The sequence below is a fragment of the Talpa occidentalis genome, unplaced genomic scaffold (assembly GCF_014898055.3).
Source record: "Talpa occidentalis isolate TD23 unplaced genomic scaffold, MPIMG_talOcc4v2.1 talOcc4.600, whole genome shotgun sequence".
Taxonomy (NCBI): Eukaryota; Metazoa; Chordata; class Mammalia; order Eulipotyphla; family Talpidae; genus Talpa; species Talpa occidentalis.
This window is the reverse complement of record NW_023604974.1, coordinates 2,989-23,859: the sequence shown is the minus strand read 5'-3', so window position 1 is coordinate 23,859 and position 20,871 is coordinate 2,989. Positions and strand designations below refer to the sequence as shown.

Genomic DNA, 20,871 nt, shown 5'->3' with positions numbered 1-20,871 from the left:
AACATCATGTATGGATTATATCATTATAAGGTTTTTGTTTCTTAAGAACATAATCATAAATATAGGATTTCAAAAACTAAATCAAGGACTCTTGTGTGTGGTGAGGTTGGGGTTTCTGATCAATTCCAATACTTTAAAAGAGCTAACAAAGAAAACTATCTTTTTTCTATTCTCTGACACCTAAAATTCTTTTAAGACAAGGACAAGAGTAAGTTATAAATATAAAAGCAAATGACTTCAATTGTTTCTTTCAAAAGAGGTTTTGATGGAGATGCAGAAAAATTATAGTTTCAGATACCAAGGGTATTGATCTAGGAATAAAAAGCAAGCACTCAGACAGGACTGAGGAAGTCAAAACAAAGAGGGCAAGAAAGAACCTATTTGTTAAATTGCATTTTGAGGTTGTAAAGAGGTTATTTCAAGTTTATATTTTGCTTGCATCTAATTAAAAGAAGCAATTGGAAAAAAATACTGCAAAGTTAAATATAGTCTTGATCCATTAGATTGACAATCAATCAGCAAACTTGAGGCTTGATAACCTGAGAGAGATTTAATAAGAATCAATTAAAAACAACTTGTTATAAAAATGGCAGCTGGAAAATTTCCCCTTAATCCAAAGAAATAATAAGAAACCAATATGGAAACCAAAGGTTGGAACTGCCTGGGTCCATTTGTACAGGAGAGATTAATGAATGATTTTTCTCTCTAGCAATGTAGACTTGTAATTAAGGTTGCTTTTATGAGTGTTTTTCTTTTATAAAAAAACTTGAAGCCAGGGACATGATTAGGTATAGCTATAGTTACATGCAAATGAATCCTATATTTGATTAGCAGGGGCAATATGTCAACAGAGTACATTTTCAATTCTGAGACAAGATGTACAAATCATGATACAAAATGATCATGATGCAAACAAATCGTGATTTCTAAATAATGCCAAATAAATTACATTTGTGTCAAAATTGCTAAGTGATATGAAATTCAGGTTTCTTTGAGAACCTTGGAAGTCTAGAGAGCTGGATTAATGTCAAGTGCTTACTGGTCTTTCATGCTGTAGAATTGACGACTTCCCAGGTTCATATTCAAAAATACTCCTTGGCTCGGAACGAAATTTTCTTGTGTCCACTTTTCTGTCTGGAGGATCCCAGTCATGCCTAGAAATAAACAACAAATTCCATGTTGAAATAATTCTCCATGCTCAAAGCAGCTGCATAAAACCAATCACTATCTGTTTTCAAAGTTAATTTTACTATAGATTAAAAAGAAATTCTCAGGATTAGAAAGTTAATCTGCAAACAATACCATATTTGTGTTCCATTGTATGTAGATGATTTAAAGAAAGCCATTTCTTTTATTTCTTATTATATTTTCCTCTATTTTTATCCCCCTACAATGACTCTCTTCCTGTTGGCTCAAATACTCACACAGGGGGTTTGTAATCATACAGCCAGTGACCTGCTAGTAAGTAAGCCCTTGGGTCACAGATGACAGTTGTGCAGGCTTGTGTTTGGACTAAGTGGCAGATTTGCTCCCATGAGCTAAGTGAGCTTATCCCAACCCTCTGTCACCAGGTATCCTTGATCCAAAGTGACAAGGAGTAATGCAAACACCATGTTTGATCTTGTTTATCTTACAAGTGGCATCATAGTTGGCCTGCGAAAAGCACGAAAGCATCACTTCGTTTGCCATCCAACGGAACAGCTGTATGCCTCTGAGTGCCTCCTTTAAAAGCCAGACTCACACCTATCTCATTGCATAGGAGATGTTGGCATAAGCTCCTTTCTATGAATTCTTTCAAGGGGCTGTGGAGGAGGGACTGAGAAAGTAAAGCTTTTCCAGGTACCTGGGGCTAAAGAACATTTCCTTCGAGAGGATCATTTTTGAGGAAGAAGGATTTTCTAACAATAGATGAAGGCAATTTTGACTCAATGGAATGACATGATGACTCTTTGGCACATCAGAAATTACAATGCTCTAAGAGATGAGAATTAGGGGCAAGTTCTGGTTTTCTGGTAAACTGATGGATGATATTTAACAGAGGAGTTTTGAGCACTGCATGAGACAAGATCTATAAAAACCATTTGGGAATGTTAAAGGCATTATCGTATTTCTTAATAATAAGAGATGTATTTTTACAAAATACATTGGACAAATAAGATATTTAAGTCGGAGTTAATTTTGTTTTTTATGGCAGAGATGTCACTTTGTGTCTAGACAATTATTTTGCAACTGTAAAGTATCATACTTTCTAATCATAGAATTCATCATGAGGGGATTGATATTAAAATGACACACGTGATATGTGCCTACTTCCATGGTATCTTGTATCCTCTATTGCATCAGATACTCTCAATGGAAATATGATATTTATGGGATGGGTATGATAGATATTAATAACTAGTATTAATACTGAATAATTTTATATCTTTATTAGTTGGTAGTTTAGTATGAGTTTTGGACTTACTAGCTGGATGAGTTGAGCCAGTTACTAAACCACAGCTTTCTTTCTCCCTAAATGAGTTTAAAATAGAATATATCTCATTGGGCTATTCTCAGAATTAAAATGATAGGATACAGAAAGTACTTAGTCTAGATTTGGCCTCATTAGTGAGCTTTATAAGTAGGCTCATTAGTCATAAGCCTAATAAAAATTAGTACAATAAAAGTATATTTGTAATTTTTAAATTTTCATGTAAATAGGTTATATAAAAATAATTCACTGGGGGAAATGAAACATATCTCAAAAAAAGTAAGTGGTTATGAATCATAGATAGACACTAACAAATACCTTATTTATGATTTATGAATAATCTTCTCTATTTTCAAAAAGACACTTTTGCATATCAGAGGGGAAATATTAATTATTAATAGATCTAACATCTAACATTTCAAATTGAAGGAATCTGAAAATTAATGACATAGTCTATGCCTTGTTATACCAAAGGGAGACCCTGTCAATTATTTTGAGTAACTTATCTTCTTCTATGAACTTATTTCTTAAAAAGTAGAGCTTGTGCCCCTGCAGCTTCAAGTCTAACTTAGATCATGACAAAATATGAACCATGAAAGTGCTTGCTCCTGTCTCAGGTGGGGAGGCCCATTTGGCTCACGTACTGACAATAAGCTTATGTAGAATCTCTCTCTGGGTAAGGGAAGCACTAATTCTTCTACTGACTGTCATGCAGACTTATTCTTATCCTAAAGGAAACAAAGGCAACTTTTGGGCAAAATGCCTTACTTTTCCGTTGAAGACCGATATCTGGGTTGAAGTGGAGGAACTGGAGGAGGAACATGTGGGGGCGGGACCGGGGAGGAGGCATCCTTAAAGACATCTGGGCCGTTGTCAGAGTGACTTTTGGACAGGGGTCTGTAGGTCTGGGTCTTCGCTGCAGGATGTGACTGAGCACTATAGGGTGAGTTGTATAGGCCTATCAAGAGGCAACATGACAAAGCAAAACAGAAGGAAGGAACATTTTAAAAGCGCAATAAATAGCCAGTGGTTATACCAAAATAAGCCTATTTTTGATGCATGCAAAAGATAGTCTGTTCTTTGAAATTTATTACCATTATCAATTTACTAATCATTAATATATTAATTCATTATTAATATATTCCATACACATGCATTGATTGCAGTAAATCTTCATCAATTATTTTGGAATTAGTAATAATTCAGACTGGTAGTAGGAATAAGCTTACAGGTACTCAGCATTATTCGCCTGGATAATATTAACTAATAACATAGTTATGGTTTCAGAGGAAGATTAAAAGTACTTAGCAGAACGGTTTCCAATTATGTCCTATTACTTTAATATCTCTGACTTACATTTGATTATTGACATGTAAATTGCAATCAAACAAAATATTGGGTAAGTTGTATATGTGCTATGCAAAACTAAGGAAACACACACCCTCACTAAACTTATCAGGCATCTGGGGAAATGACACAAGCAGAATTAGGATTGGAAATTATTTGCAACATATGATCAAGACCAAATGAGGAAAGCATATATTAGAAATTAAGAGATTTTGGAAGATGGTGATTGGTCAGGGAAGGTATGGAATAGATGGGGTTAGCGTGGACTGTGAAGGTTTAGTCTGGGAAAGAGAGTAGCACACACAGGTGACACAGGGAAAAGAAAGAGGCAGAAAGTGCATGACTTCAACTCCTGATGCAGGATTAGTAGAAGGGGAAAGGGCTAGTTGTAGTTACTTTGTCTACTGATTAAATGCTAAAACTCTCTAAAGGACTTTACAAGGTTATACGTAACAACTCTTCAAATTTACCGATGACTCATGGATACAAACTTCAATACTAAAAAATTATAAAATTCTGGATTGCCCACAACCCCAATCTTTTTGAATTAAATCTGTTTTCACTCATTGTTTCTCCTGAAGGTCCACACACATCACATGACAAAAAAGAGACAATGACTGCACTTCATGTCTTGCCTCAATTCTACAGACTTTGATCTTAGAGCTAAACACAGGCAGTGAGCTGGGGGTACCTACCACCAGGATTAAAAACACCTTAGTGGGCCTCCTGCTGTCATGTAGAGGAGTGAGGAAAACCAGAGGTCTTGCAACTTGCTTACTTGTTCTACTTGCTCCCTCCCCTCCCCAAACATTTATTTTTTGAGAAAGGTTAAAGTATCTCTGGCAGTTCAAGGGCCTAAGTGTTGGTCTTTTGGTGTCGGGATGGAGAGAAGCTCATGCGGTTCTGAGGAGAGGCTGGCAAGGGACCCCTAAGTGAGGCTGCAGCTGCTCAAGGGAAAGCGAGCAGTCTGAGTCTGGGGGAGCCTGCTCTAAAGAAAGAAAAAACTGACGCTGGGTCACAGTTCCGAGCCTGGGGCTGGGCAGTTAGCAGCCCCGCGTGGGACCCTCTGATGTGACACATAGGAGGAAACGATAATGGAAAGTTCTTTTTAGGGGGCCCTCACTCAGCCTGCAATGCACTCAAAAACACACCGAATTGCCCAGAATTGAAGTCATTCCATTATGATCATTAGCAACTGGGTCAGAAAAGAGGGACTTTAAAAACTCCAACAATGAATGGTGGTATTTTGGAGTGAAAGCATGGACAAGTCACAGAATTCATCATTTGACTTGGTTTTTTTTTTGTGTGTGTGAAGTGTCTGAAAGATCTTATGCAACTGTAATCAGTCTATTGATTAAAGGAGACCTTTATCATATTTTGTACCCCATGACAATATGTACTTTCACAGCTGTCCTTCGCTCTGGTTAAACATTCCTGAAGTGGGGAGCAAACTAACAGTGGGAATGAAGGAGATACAAGATTGTTAGTTCTCATTTCCAAGAGAAAAGCTCAATCCTTTCGTCATGCATGCCGGGAGAAAGGAAAAAGCATCCCCCTGAAAACATGTGCTCAGAGTGACAAAAAAGTGACCGCAAAGTTCTTCCAAGCATTACAGAGCATCCAATGGTCATTGCAAGCAAGGAAACCCATCCTACCTGCATTATAGGTATAAGGAGTATTATACATGTCTGTGTCATCATCTAGAAAATGAAACATAAATATTTTGGTAATACAGATTCAGTCACCATAACAAGGCACAACAAGACAGCAGAATTTGGAGAAACAACAGAAATTTGTTAGAAAACCAATGTTTTTGCCCTGTTCATAGTACTGTTTTTAAATTTCCAAATGTTACTTTTTTTCTGGACTTTGCGCTTTGCCCTCTCTTGTCTGCATCCTATTTGCTTTGTGGTTCTCTTCATAGCATATGAGGTCTGTCCCTTAGCCCTACTTCCCCAGGCAACTGTCTCTTCTGGATCATTAATTTATTTTTGTAGGTGCTTAAAAGATCTCCTTTCAACTCTGTGAGATCTACCTATGCCCACTTTTGATAAGGAGCAGTCATGTGTGGACAGAGGAATAATGGGTCTGAGTGAGCTGACAAAACGCCACACAGGGCCTCCCCGGTGGCGCAGCGGTTGAGCGCTGGGTTGCGAAGCTGCCCGCAGCCTCTGCAGCGCCGGTTCAATCCCCGGCTGCTCCCCGGCCACCGGAGGAGGGTCCCACATGGCGCGCAGACCTCTCCTGCCGCCCGCTGCTCCCCTCAGCAGTGTACTTCAGTCCTTCTGCCTGCTCTGCTCCCCGCTCTGGCTCTGGTGAATTCTCTCACCCTCCCACGCTTCTGACTGTACCCAGTGCATGTATAAACAAACAAATAAATAAATAAAACATGCCTCTATAAAAAAAAAAAAAAACGCCACACAGATTGTCAATAGCGGAGGCCAAGGGCACAAGACCACCGCACCTGGTGCTCCTCCAAGATCCCTCAAACAAGCTTCTCAGAACCTCAGAGGTGAGGCAGGAGTACAGGGTCTGTGATTTGAGGGGTAGTAAAAGGAGAAGAGGAGGAATATTGACAGGAAAGAGGGAAGGCTGTGAAGTTTGCCAAGGTCTTGACATTTTGTGTGAACAAAAACTGTATAAATGACAAGTGTACAATACATCCTTCAACCTACAAAGACTTGATTACAAAACGGAACATACTTACCAGGCTTGTGCACCATGTGAATTTGCTTAAACATTGTCTTATACCAGTCCTTCGGTCTGTCAACTGTCTATAAAAGAGAAGTTCCGATGGTTACAAAATTGGTTCCAAACATCACTCCTCTTTCTATGTTTTATCTTTTTTTTAAAAGATTTATTTATTTATACAAGAACTGGGGTACAGGCCAGAGGCGCAGGAGGGTGAAAGAATTCACCAGAGACAGAGCAGGGAACAGAACAGACAGATGACCGAAGACACTGCTGAGGGGAGTAGCTGAGGAGAGCAGCGGGAGACACAGGAGAGGTCTGCCGCACCATGTGTATATCTCCCTGACTGGCTGGGAATCAAACCCTGTGCTGCAGAGGCTGCAGACAGATTCACAGAGCTGCACTCAACCTGCTGCACCACCGGGGAGGCCCTGTTTTATCTTTTTAAATAGTGGATTTCTGTTCTGTGATACATTTTCTGATCTCTTATTATTCCATAATGACAGTATAGGTAATTTATTCAGTTTTCTATGTAGTTTATGAATATATTACCCCTTATTTGAGTGAAGACTGAATTGGTACGTTAAGAGTAGTGATTTCATTTTTACCAAATCATACTTGTGTCTAGCACTAGGTACCTGCTATTTATGCAAACATATTTATATAAAATTCACAGAGTAAGATGAATAGTGTTGCAATAGTTTAGGTTAACTCATTTAGATGCCAATTATCATTCTCCTAAAAAAAATTTTAGTGAGTGTTTTATTCAGGACATTATTTTTAGAATTAACTAGGGAATATTTTTGACTCAAACTGTATTCTGATCAGCTTAGACTTAGGGAAATAGAAATTTGATATTTACTAGTCTATATGAGAATACTGGATGTAGTAGACAATCCAGAGTCTTAGAGGATATCAAAATATGGATATTGTTTAAAAATTTAGCATAATAAAATATGTAACATTTGCTTTGCCAAATTGTAAGTTTCTTGAGAGCATAAGTTCCTTGTTTATGTTGCTGAGGCTTTTGACATGATCGAAATAGTGGGTTTAGTGGAAAGTTTAAATTAATGTCATATCAACCCAGGCTCAAATCTTTGTTCCTTTAACTGCTGTTAATAATTCCTACCAATAAGAATTTGGGAAGGTTACAGGTAACCTTTTAGAACTGCAGTTTCCTCCTCTTTAAAATGAAATAATGATATCTATATTATAAGATATTATGGAAATAGATTTGAGGCAATATATACAGAAAGGCTGAAAACTGAGCAGAATATAAACATTTCCCAATAAATAATAATAGCATGGAATGACAAGTATTTATAGAATGATTAAATTTGGGTTTATTTGGATAGAACCCCATCTTATTGCATATCTATAAAACACTATTGTATACTTGTGAATGTAGACATACACTTTTATAATAATAACTAAAGATTTTGCTGGGCAAGATCTTTACCTCAACATTTCCAAGCTACTCAGGCAAGAAATTTGACCATTCTGTGCACAGTAACTAAATATACCAGATTTTCTGAGGCAGTTCTCTTGAGATAAAATATAAAAAATATTAGGACTGCCACAAAAATAGTATTGAGCTTGTGAGACTGCACTTTGGTTTAAATTCACATCCTAACCTTTCTCTCAGAAATATGGTCCTTGCATGTTTCATTTGGAATTTGTTTTGTGCTATATCTAAATTTACTTTGATTTCTAAGAATATATGATTGTGGTAATCATGACAGATATAGACTAACCATTAAGGGTTACTTGACTGTTGCAAATCATCTCTTCATTCTTTCTAGGCTCTTTGTTCAATGAAAAAATTGAGGGGCTTGCTAATTTGCATTATATTTAAACAGTGGGAGCTGGTGGGAACCGGGCCACAATGAAGGAGCAGAGCTATTATTTATTGGTGCAGCAAAGTAGTTGGATGTGGATCTTTAGGACACATTTGTTTTCATAAATGACTGATTTCTCTTTTTTAGTCTTATTTTCTTTACAGCATTCAGCAGGAGAAAATAAGATGTCACTTTATGCAAAAATGTTTTTCAACCATACCTGGATACAACCAATGACAACAAGGAAGCCGAATAAGTTACTTATATCACTGTATATGGCAATGTAACTTGACAGACAGGGTTTCTTTTCTTCACTTGCTGGAGGGCATATATTGGGCGGGTTTCAGTTGAGCCATCTGCTAGCTTTATATGGTGAGCCCAGAGATGCCAGAAATGCCCCGTTGGTTGGCAAAGGGGAATATGAAACTGGTAAGAGAGAATACTAAAACTCTCAGTCCCTTTCTAAAAGAAGTACGCTCAGCGTTTAAAGTTCCCTTTATAAATGTCATCAAGGAGATTGTTATGGCTAATACTGAGATTAAGTAAATCAAAGGCTACTCAAATGCGAGGAAATTTGCTTTTATACACATTCTTCAAAATAAACTTGCACGGACACTAACTACCAGCTATTGCTTAGCTATTTTCTATAACCTTGATGAAAGGCACCTGAATTTTCACCTTCCTACAATTTACAAAACACCAGAGCTCTGTTGATTTAACATGCAGAGGTCCCCCAAAAGGAAAAGATTCATAATCTCTATGCACCAGTTCTTTGTTCTTGTCGATTTGCAACTTCGGAAATCCTTAATGGTGTCATGTTTGAACTGGGAGAAAAGAATCTTGTATTTCACTTAACTAGCTGGCCCTAATTACACAATTTCATGGGATGGGAACCCTAGCGATGATTGTCATTGTGGTTAAGAGTGGCAGTGAGCTCCCTTCAGCAGTGTATTTCAGTAGATCTGCCTGTTCTGTGCCCCACTCTGTCTCTGGTGAATCCTCTCCCACCCCTGCACCTCTGGCCTACACCCCAGTTCTTGTACACATAAATAAGTAAAAATCTTTTTTTTATTAGAATAGAATGTCAACGAAAGGATAATACAGACATCCCAGGTCACATGAGAGATAGCAGACAGTGGAACAGCTGCTGTTCCTTCAGATAACTCAAAGGAACATTTTTTGACTCTTGGCTTTCTAGAGTTTCCAGGCTACTTTACAAAATTCTGCTTCCTTCGCATAAGCTGCTTGTCTAAAATGGTACTGCAGCACGGGACGTGGAGGTGGTGCTGCCTTTGGAGGATACACTGAGCAGAAAGCCGGGTGGAGCAATTTGAATCCAATCATCTTTATTTTCCAGACAAATGAGGAAGAAAAATAACCTTGGAAACTCTTGGCCTGCTGCGACTCAGAGACAGCCTGACTCAACATTTATAAACACAACTATACTTGGGGATGTGCTCTGCAAGGCTGAAAAATAGGAGATGGAGTAAGAGAGGAGTCTTTCCAGACCTTTGCAGAGTTCACCTTCTTTGTAAAGTTTTAAAAGTCTAAATAAGAGTATGGTTGTGCATAAAAATGATGGTTCCTTTTAAGGAACTTCTGGGTTGCTTATATTTTATAGAAGGGAAACTGATATTGAATATTTAATATATGTGCTTGATAGGCATATCTTAATATATTTTTTATTTGGAAGTAAACAACGTAAACATTTTAATATTACTTTAGCTTTAACCACACTTATTTCAGTTTTCTTCTTTGAAAAACTAACCAGTAAGGTCATCGATAATCAAGAAAATGTTGTCTTATGGATTTAAAAAATGAACCAGCTTTACTTGTTCATTTTTTATAGATCATTTATTGACTTAAAAACCCACCCAGAGGTCTCAGATAAAATTTCAGACATAATCTGTACATAAAAGCAGGGTTTTTCTGATTTGCAAATGTACATGCCTCAAAAGCTCAATTAAAACCAACGACACCATTTTGTCTGACACTGTGTCCCTACATTATTAGGAAAGAATCTCATTTAATCATTTGAGTCAGAAACTTAAAAATGAAACAAACGACAAAACACCATCCCCAGAACATAAAATGTTGTAAGATTAAGAACATGAGTCACAATCCCTGAACTTCTCTTGTCACTTAAATATGACAACAGAGATTTTGAGGACTTTATCACTAGTCACATTCATCATTCCCAGAATGTAATTAGTCAAAAACACCAGGGACTACTATCCAGCTTTGCTTTTGAGTACAGATTCCTGGAATATTTGATTTTAAATATTCTCTCTATTCATGGAACACATCCACCCCATTAATAAATGCAAATTCCAAGAGGGCAGGAAACCCCCATAATTAGCCTTTAGGTCATTTTCAGGGTTTCCAATCTGACCACGGCTTTTTGTTCTGCTCTCTTCCCCAGTTCTTTTCCTCTGGCCACTATTGTCTTGGTGTGCCCCCTTCCCCCACTTCTGAATTTCAGGGAAGCAGCTCTTGGCAACATCCCAGCCAATACCCAGTGGGTGTCACAGGCAAAGTGTGAGCAGCCAGAGCCCTACGCCTGCACCACCCCTCCCCCAGGTCACCTGCAAAGGTGCTGCGGCTCTCATGCTGTCCCTCAGTCTTCCTCAGCCTCCCGTGGCCAGCACAGACCTTCTCTTCAAGTGGACTTGGTCACAAGCAGCTGCCTGCCCAAGCTCCCTCTGCTACCGGAGCCTTGCCAGAAGGGGCTGCCCTGACGCACTGAGCTATGGCTTGGCAGAGCTTAAAGACTAAAAAAAAATCCAGACACTTTCACTTGTCATCCCAGAGAGCTCTCAGCAGGCACAGCTGAAGAGGGACACCTCGACTGTGTGTTTTCCCTCGGTTTTGCCTTTCCATGACATTAACTGCCTCACTTCCATCATCTCCCCTCCCAGCCCTGAATTCACAGCTCCCCTCGCCAGGCGTTAATGCACATCCATTTCAAGAAACACACCACTGGGTTATTTGCAATGCACGTGGGAATTCAAGGCAGCTAAAGAATCCACATTTTCTCCTTCCTTCACTTTGCTCCTATGGCCCTAATGCTCCTGGAAAAAAGGTAAAAATAATGACACCATACAAAACAGACTTTTCTTAAAAAGAAAATGGGAAAATATCGTGTCATTATCTTCAGTCGACAGTTCCCTTTCTCTGCCACACACAGCACAATATTCATGAGGACTCCGATGGCACGGAGGGCAAGCCTCATTATATAAGACCCTAGGAATGCACAAAGCCATTGACAATTCAGCCTTTGTAGAGTCTGCACCGCCCCCCTCCCCCAGTGCCTGTGCTGGTATTTCTTTTCTTTTTTATTTTCCTGTTGCGTTTTGCTCTTTTCTTTTTTTTTTTAATAAATTGCTAATTTCCTTTTTATTTTTAAAATAATATTAATTTTTAAAATTTTTTTACATTTGTTCATTTTTAAACAATATTTGCTTCCCCCACGCCCTCAGGTGGAGTCCCCATGGAGTTTCCTTCCCCAATGCACCTGTGCACCATCACCTCAGTCCCCTGTGCTCCTCCCTCCCTCCCTCTGATCCCTCTCCCGCCTCCTCCCCTACAGGATGTCTCTGATTTATAATTGTCCGTTTTTGCTTTGTTGTGTTTTGTGCTGTTACTATTTTTTTTACACTGATGTCTTATTTGGTTCCCCTATATTTCTGCTATAAGTGAAGGCATCTGATATTTTTCTTTTTCCTTCTGGCTTAATTCACTGAGCATAATTCCTTCTAGTTCCATCCATATTGCTGTGAATGGCATGAGTTTATCTTTTTTGATTGCTGAATAATATTCCATTGTGTATGTATACCATGTCTTCTTGATCCAGTCATCTATTTTTGGGCATTTGGGTTGTTTCCAGGTTTTATCTATTGTAAATAGTGCTGCAATAAACATAGGTGTACAGGTGTTCTTTTGAATCAATGTTTTTGTGTCCTTTGGGTAGATCCCTAGTAGACGTACAAAAACAAAATAAACAATCCAGTCAAGAAATGGGCAGAAGAACTCAAAAGACATTTCTCCAAAGAGGAAATGCAAATGGCCAACAGGCATATGAAAAAATGTTCAACATCCCTTATCATCAGGGAAATGCAAATCAAAACCACATTGAGATACCATCTTACACCAGTGAGAATGGCACATATCAAACAAGCAAAAGCAAATGTTGGTGAGGATGTGGAGAAAAAGGAACTCTCCTACATTGCTGGGGGGAGTGCAAACTGATGATCCAACCACTGTGGAAAGCTGTGTGGAGATTCCTCAGTCTACTAAAAATGGAGCTACCATACAACCCGGCAATTCCACCCCTAGGGATCTACCTTGCTGGTATTTCTTACCGTTCTAATGGCCGTGGGGATTCCAGATTCATCAACAGGCCCAATCCCTGGGTAATGTGGGGCTTTGATGACCGTCACTCTCTTCTCTTCCTCTGACGATCTGTACAGTGGTATTGAGCTGTCCAGGGACTGCACATGCTGAGGATATGTCTCTGTGGAGTCTATGGAGAAAAGTGTGGTGCAAAAGGCTTTATTTGATGCAGAAGTAATTATAAATGAATGGTGATTCTATTTATGCAACATAAAGCTATTTCCAGCACTATCTCTTTTACTCTTTACCTTAACTTTGAGTCACCCATTTTTACATGTACATTGAAAAGACACAAAAGTCCTCAACATTTTATGAAGAAAGGTGAGGGGAAGAAGAAATTTGTTGAACCTTGGGCCCTTGGACCTGAGGCAGCCACTATGTTGAGAAAACATTGTGCACACATTACCTCATCTTACCCTTCTGGTAATTGTGGGGTGGGGAAGATTCTATTTGTGGTTGAGGGGGCAGAAACTAAGACAAGTTTAGCAAACTTCTCTCATATCACAGCTTACATGATATTACATTTTTCCATATATGACATTAACATTACTTTAATTTTTATATTTACTATTATAAAATAAATTACATGCATATTATTTTTATATTTATATTAGGACAATAGATAGGACTATTGATATGATAGAGATTTCATAAAAATAAAGTTAAAGTGAAAATCACATTGAAAATATTCACATGCAGACATATGGATATTCACAAATTCACATGCAGGCTTATGGATAAATAAGTGGTTGCAAATTGTTAGCATTGGTTTTTATTTAAGCAGCCATGATGATGGTAACAGCTTTGCTTTTACTTTATCGTAACAAAACCCACAACATCCCACCTCTTAAGTGTAAAAATTGCCCTAATCAATATAGATTAGATGAGATTTCTTAGGTTCCTAGCTCCATGCCATCTGTATTAACTTTTAGCATAATTTCATCAGAAACAGAGATCACACATGTACTATATATTCCACAATTAATTCACAGATAGTTAAGAAAATAAACATTATCATTCATCTGGTACAACTGAAAATATGTCTTCCTATTTTTCTCCAATCAGCTTTGAAATATCAATGACCAAGAATGATTCTTTGCCATGGCTTGTCAGATGAGTCATTAGTAAATTCTCTTTTTATGTGGCTATGGGAGAATCCTGATATTTGAGGGTAGTATTGATTGATTATACTCCCTTCCCCTACAAATGATATAAATCTCAAAATAAATGACTATGCTTATAGAAAATTTATATAAACCTTTACAAATAAAATTTTAGAATACTGAATTCATTATAAGGTAAGAGATAAGATCTCTGTAAGCTAGTATCTTATAAGCTTTATAACTGCTGTTACTATTATATTTTTTATTTTCAAATTTGCTCATATCACAGTAGAAAAGCACTTTAAATCCAATGAAGAATGGAAAAGATAGGAATAAAACTGCTTTATATGCTATTCTTTGTAAAAGAAGCAGCTTTTTTAAAGCAACAGAAAATTAAGAAACAATGTGATATTAGACTATAGTTTTCCATTTAATTTCAAAAAATGGGCACCATGACCCTAATATTTCTTTCAAACAACAAATATCTTTGAGCACCTAGTAGGTGCAAAGTGTCAGTCCAAGTAACAGTAGCAACTCTGTCTTCACACCTTGCTCATAAGATACTACAAAGATACTACTGAGAGCTCACATAAAACAGTTTAGCCTTTTCCTTTATTATCCTCTTATATGGTTTGTAGCTCTCATTTTTTGCAGTCTTTTGTCTTCAACTAAACATCAAGTTTCTCCAGGGTGGAACAGATTTATACATTCTCAGGACTTACCTCAGCATTAGCCAAATGGAATTTGTTCAATATTTATATAGGGAATTTCATTCTATGTAGTACAGTTTATATGTAAAATCTACCTATTGATAACTTTTAATGTAAAAAGTCTGTCTAAACTCAAGCATTTATCTGCTTTGTTTGGTAGGGTGGGAGGGAGAAATGTGTTCATGATGACAGGCAATATGGACAGGGAGTCAGAATTTGATAATTATTTGGGAAAATGTTATGGCTAGAATAATTTCTAGATCATTTATAATATTACTAGAATCATTTATTATAAATGTGTGATCCTGCATAGCTCCACACAAAATGTAGATATAATACACTCCCATTACACTACTTTACTGTAGACTGTTTGTGTAAGGGTGACACTTTGGCACAAGGAAGTTCTACTCCCTTCTACTCAAAAGGACAGCACTGTAAGATTCATAGATGATCCCCAGAGCAGCATTAGAGAAGACAAAAGTATATTTAGATTTTTCTTTAATGAGTCTCCTGGCTACATTTAAGTCATCTAGTTATAGAGGTTTGTTTGACCAGACACGGTGGTTTCACAATGTACATGCGGGAAGTGGGCATAAGATGTTCCTGGGTAAATTAATGGCATCCTGCTCTTTCAATACAAAGTGGTGTTTGGAAGAGGTGCTGCCTGGTGTCAGAGGATAACAGGAGATAAAATCCTACATTCCGGTTTCTTTCTCTGTGGGTGGGTGGGGTAGCCAGAGGAGTCGTCCTCTCCTGCCCTCCTGAGAGCTGTGCTGTGGTCGGCCTTGCTCTTTGGCGGTGCTTGTTTCTCACTGTCCTGAAAACTTTTAGTTGCTCACTATCAGGGAAACTTTTTCAGTTGAAATTCACATGATAGGTTGATTTGTTGTTTTGCTAATATTTTGTGTTTTTCTTTTACATTTTTTAAAACTAAGAAATATTCATTATATTATTTGCTAAACTGTCCTAATGCATTGTGCCACATAAAAATGCTCCTATTATGAGCCTCCCTGGTGGCACAGGGGTTAAGTCTCAGTGCTATCAAGCTATAGCCAACCACCGTGGCACAAGTTCGATCCCCAGACAGGGAGATAACCCACATGGTTCAGCAGACCTCTTCTGTCTTGCCTGCTGCTCCCCTGAGCAATGTATTTCAGTAGATCTGCCTGTTCTGCTCCCCTCTCTATCTCTGGTGAATCCTCTCACCCCACACCCCACACCTCTGGGCTACACCTCAGTTCTTATATGTGTAAATAAATAAAATACATTTAATTTTTTTTCTATAATTATGTAGCTCAGCCTCTTACCAGGAGGCTTCAAAGAGTGCATGAGCCCCGTGAAAGTTGTTGCTGAAAATTTTTTTTATGACTGCTCAAATTTTCATTATTTTTTGTTCTGGAGGTGAGTTACAGCTTTCTTCTAATTGTTAATTTCCAAAGGATTAAGAACTCTATAAGACTATGGAACTGTCCATTAAAGGAACGCACATCCCTAGCTGAGGGTCTTATAGCCTTAGTTTGAATAGTAGTTAACTACTTTGGGAAGCAAAAGTTTTATTATTTACTACTTAGTGATGCAATGCCTCCTCTGGTTAGGCTGCCTCAATGGCTAAAACAGTTCCTTATATCAAAAGAATTTTCTGCAATGAAACTCTTCAATCAAAGAAGGGGCTGTCCTGAACATGGTGGCATTGATGGAAATGCACCATGTGAATATCCTGGTGGTGAGAACACTCCACTGACCCACTAGCCATCTTCTCTCTCTTCCTACCCCACCTCCTCCATCACCTAACCTTTCCAGACTCAGCTGCAGAAGCACTCATCATCTTTCATCTTTGATAACTGGGTGCCTATTGTCTCCCCTACCCCGAACTGCTCCTCTAGGATAAGGTCATTAATAGTAATATGTTAATGTTCCTGCATCCTCTTTTTTTTTTTTTTTAGAAAATTACTTTGATACTTAATATTTTGCTCAGTGGCTCAGACCTGCAATATTGAAACTGCCATGAAATGACTATCAAATGACTTACCAAGTGACCGGCCATGATGCATGGTAAGGCTGGAATTGAATGAACCCGGTAGAGAGTAAGCGGATGGGGAAAACGGCCTTTGATAGTAACTCATTGGACTCACAGCAACTCCAGAGTTTCCATTCACTGTTATCTGGCTCTGAGAGAAGTGCAAAGACATCCAGTTATATCTTGGAGTCCCTGGTGAGCACCATTCCTTCATGTGACAGCAAAAGACTTCTGTTCACATGACAGTAATGAACTGTCAAATTCCTTTTTACTTTGCAAACTAATGTCTGCAAGGACAGGGCACATTATTCCCCCCAGTGTCTTCTCTATCTCCTTTTATTTCTAAAGATCATTTCCCCAAATGTCAGAGGGCACAGGAGGTGAGTAGGAAGAATGGAAGCAGCTGACCTGTGGGCACACCCCTCTGCCAGAGGAGATGCCCAAAGGTATCAGGAGGAGTCAGTATAAATAAATTTTCTCTTAAAACCATGGCTTAAGTGGACAGAGCACTGTCACACTACTCTGCACATGAGCTTCAAAATGATGGTCTGTGACCTGAGGAAAGGGATTGGTTCTTAGCCTTAGATGGGGATATCCTTGAGCGTTTCCAGGGAAAGGTGACTCATGCAAGGAACACAATTGTTGGGATTTTCACGTCACAAAGCAATCTATTCTTGGAGAATGAATACCTGGCAAAGCATTCCAAGATATGTGAAACCACTGGCTTCTCCCTATTCCAATCTCATTTAGCACGCCCAGCCTCTGTTTGGTTTTTTAATATTGTTTTTGATTGACTTATATCTGAGTGTCTTATACCCTCCCCCATAGTATTTCATGCTTCTTATTGGAGATGTTCATATATATACTTTTTCAATATATATATCGTTTGTAACATAGCAACCTGGTACTAATAACATAGTAGATATTCGATAGATACATATTCTAATTGAATTGAATCAGCTTAGCTCAAAAATTGAGCTCACCACTATTAAGCAAGCTTATCTCTCCAAAACACAGCCCTGAGAATTGTAGAGATTACATATTACATGCAAATGAGACAAAACATTAGTAAGAGCACTCAGTTAAAAGGATTGTGCAGATGCATATACACAAACACACGTATGTAAAGAACTATATTGTGAGCTTTCTCTAAATTTAAATTAAAAATCTATTTAGCAAAGTTGAAACACAGATGGAAAATTAACTTCATATTTCTGTAATTTTTCACTTTAAAGTAGTTGTTTTTAAATGGCCTAGAATAAAAATAATTTCATTACTTTATAGCCTAAAGTCAACAAACATTTCATTACAGTGACTGTGCTTTATTGATTAAGTACTTTTCTAGTTGTTACAGAAATCACTCTTATGTCTTAAGCAGCTGTATCTTGAGGTCTTCTCTCTGAAGAGAACAGGACATTCAAATAAATGTAAGGCTCTGGCCTACACAAATGTTTCAGAGTCTTTATGTGCCTTTGATGGGTTATTTGAGAATATTTTTGCAGCCTTAAACAAGTTAAGTTTGGTTGAACTTTGTAAATATAATTTTAATATTGTTGTTATAACATGTTAAAAGCAGGAAAAGTCACATTAAAAGCCATCACATTACTAGTTCACTAAACTTAGGAAAGTTGCCCTGAATCCAATTTTGATCATTGCCATAATATTGATTAGGGATTAAAAAAAGAAATACTGTAAATAGAATTCATCATGTTAAGACAATTTGAAATTTACTAATAAAATAATATCATGAAACACCTATGTGAAACTCAAGCTGCTCTTTGATTTTAATTTCAGTTACATATAGCTCCAGTTATGCCTACAGCTATATGTATATCTCTCAGGCTACTGGAGAGTCTTAAAAATGGAAAGACAAATAGTTTAGTACATAAATTCATACAGCATCCCCTTTTTGTATTTCTGATTAAGGGTCTTAACATTTGTTAAAATTCTGTGCTGGCTGAGTTCCTGGCACCAGAGGTAGGGGAGGGAATCTGGGTGATGGTAACCTCGGAAAGCGAGACTCTTTGTGTAGCCAGTCACTAAATGGAACATCTCAGGGCAAAGTTTTATACCCATCCATTGAATGAATACCAAAACCTGTCAAAAGTACCATTAAGCATATAATGAAGATACTAAAAAACATCTTTTTTCTCCCGTAACTGCAGTATCTTGGAAAACACATGGCTTATACTATTTTCCCTTTTGTGAAATTTGCAGATTTATACAGTGGTACACTATAAAAACTATGCAGCAAACAAAAATTTTACCTAGGAATTCCATTATAAAATCAATCAGAAGAATTTTTTTAATTTCATTAGGAAATCAATTTTAGAAAAAATTACCCATGATTTACCTAAAGTTATGTGTTTTTCACATTGAAGCCACTGTCTATCTATTATATGCAACTGAAAAATCTGTGCTGTAAAATTTGGAAGCATGTTAGCCATTCATAAATCATTTATTAGGGACAGCTCATCATATAGACATATTTAAATGATATAATATACATGGGGAATTTTTATGTATTGCTCTACATGCAAAATAAACTATTCACATATACAATAATAACATGTTCAAAAATTTCTACACTGGAATGACAAAAAAATCACAGGGCTAAATTCCTATAATGTAGATTAAGATTGTTTACATCCTTCACTCCTATTAAGACAGATGAGTTAAACAGTTAGTGACAGGAGAGCAAGAAGTAGCATTATGCTGTTAGTATTCACACATGTGAGAAACGAGGCTGTATTAACTATTCACACAGGACATATGACTCTCTAAGGCAGTGTTACCTACCAGGATTTAATACTAGGTTAAAATTTTTGAACAGTTTTAGATTTTCCATCCTATCTAATCATCATAATATACATGTGCATATCTATTATCTATATTTCTGAGATACCCTATTAAGGCAAGCCCACAATACAGTGTAACTGTAACTGTCTCTAAAATGAATGAGGAGAATTAATTTTCAGTCCCAAGTAGGCATTTGAGGATGACTGTAATGGATTTCCTTGATGGGCAACATAGAATCAGTTTACTAATCAACACCTAGGCGAATAAAATGCCCTGCAACAAAATAAGATGGCAGATGAGGAATCAGTCCTCTTGGTCTTTGGAGATCTGTTTAAAAAATGATGGAGACAAAGGAAGAATAATTACATGCATGGCAGCAGGGGTGATTAAGGTGGTGCCATCTGTCACAGCAGACCCCTGATCTAAGGTGGGGGAAGGTGTTTCAGAGCGGTCAGCGGTGTCAGAGTCAGCCATCTGCAACTCATCTGGGAGGGCTGGGGAGGACATGCTTGAGGAGGAGCAGGAGGACTGCTTGCCCTGAGAGGAGTCTGTAGTGAGAGCGCCTGTGGTGGTGCCCTCGATAAGGCACTTGGGAGCGAGGAGAGGGGGTTTATATACACAGAGGGAAGGGGGCAGGAGTCTGTGCGGGTGTGAAGGCCACAAGTCAGCAGGTGGAGGTAGGGACAGTGATGCTGGGCTGGAGCCACCATCTGGTGAAAAAGTGGTTCGACTAAAAGGTACCACAGAAGGAAGGCACGAAGAAGAGGCTTCTGCTGTGGTTTGACTGTGTGTCTGTGAAGCATTTACCTCCGGCACATTGGCAGTTAAGTTCTGGTTTCCAAGCTGAGTTTGAGGAGAAAATAAGAAGAGAATGTAAATGATTCAATTAATAAAACAGCTCTTGTTGCAATGTGGCAGAGAAAGCAAAGCACCAGTTTTATTTGCAAGCACTTTAAGGAAATGCATTGAGAAGGTGAAGTGCCAAACACACAGAAAAAGCATGAAAACATGAAGAAAATGAATGCAGTAAGTGTATTTGGGGGGAAAAAAAACAGTTTTCACACAGTACTGTGTTGTAATTTTGGTTGAGGCTTGAGAGCACCAGCATAACGAAGACTTTCCCTCTGAAGTTTTAGTTTTCGTACTTGTGGCAGTGAAAAGATATCAGGTTGTCTGATATCGCACATCAGAATTAGTTTCCCTTTTCTAGAAAAATCTTGTAGTATAATTCTCCTTACTGTCTAGCTCCAGAAAATATTCCAAAAATATAAATTAGTTTGCCTCATTTTTTTTTTTTATGACTCATGAATCTAAGGATTCATGAGTAAATCTAAGGATTCTGGGTAAAAGAAAAGACAACTAAGTGGAAATGGAATTTTTTTGCCTTTATGCTCACTGAATCTGTTCTTTGAGTTCATTACAAAATACTGAAAGAATTGCATTTGAAAATAGCCTAGCAGTGTAATAGTGTGAAAAGGAAGTGAAAAGGAAAACCAGCCACTGA

The 20,871-nt window shown here is 37.9% G+C and overlaps 1 protein-coding gene across 1 annotated transcript; it reads right to left on the bottom strand.

Annotated features, from left to right (window-relative positions):
- Positions 1 to 468: 468 nt before the first annotated feature.
- Positions 469 to 20,243, bottom strand: LOC119230285 (sorbin and SH3 domain-containing protein 2-like; the record flags this gene model as incomplete). Its single annotated transcript, XM_037491334.2, has 8 exons — positions 469 to 539; positions 1,040 to 1,154; positions 3,239 to 3,428; positions 5,473 to 5,517; positions 6,525 to 6,591; positions 12,708 to 12,868; positions 16,581 to 16,719; positions 19,734 to 20,243. Coding segments are annotated over 8 exons (1,251 nt in total), but the record flags the coding sequence as incomplete, so codon positions are not given.
- Between the last annotated feature and the right edge of the window lie 628 nt (positions 20,244 to 20,871).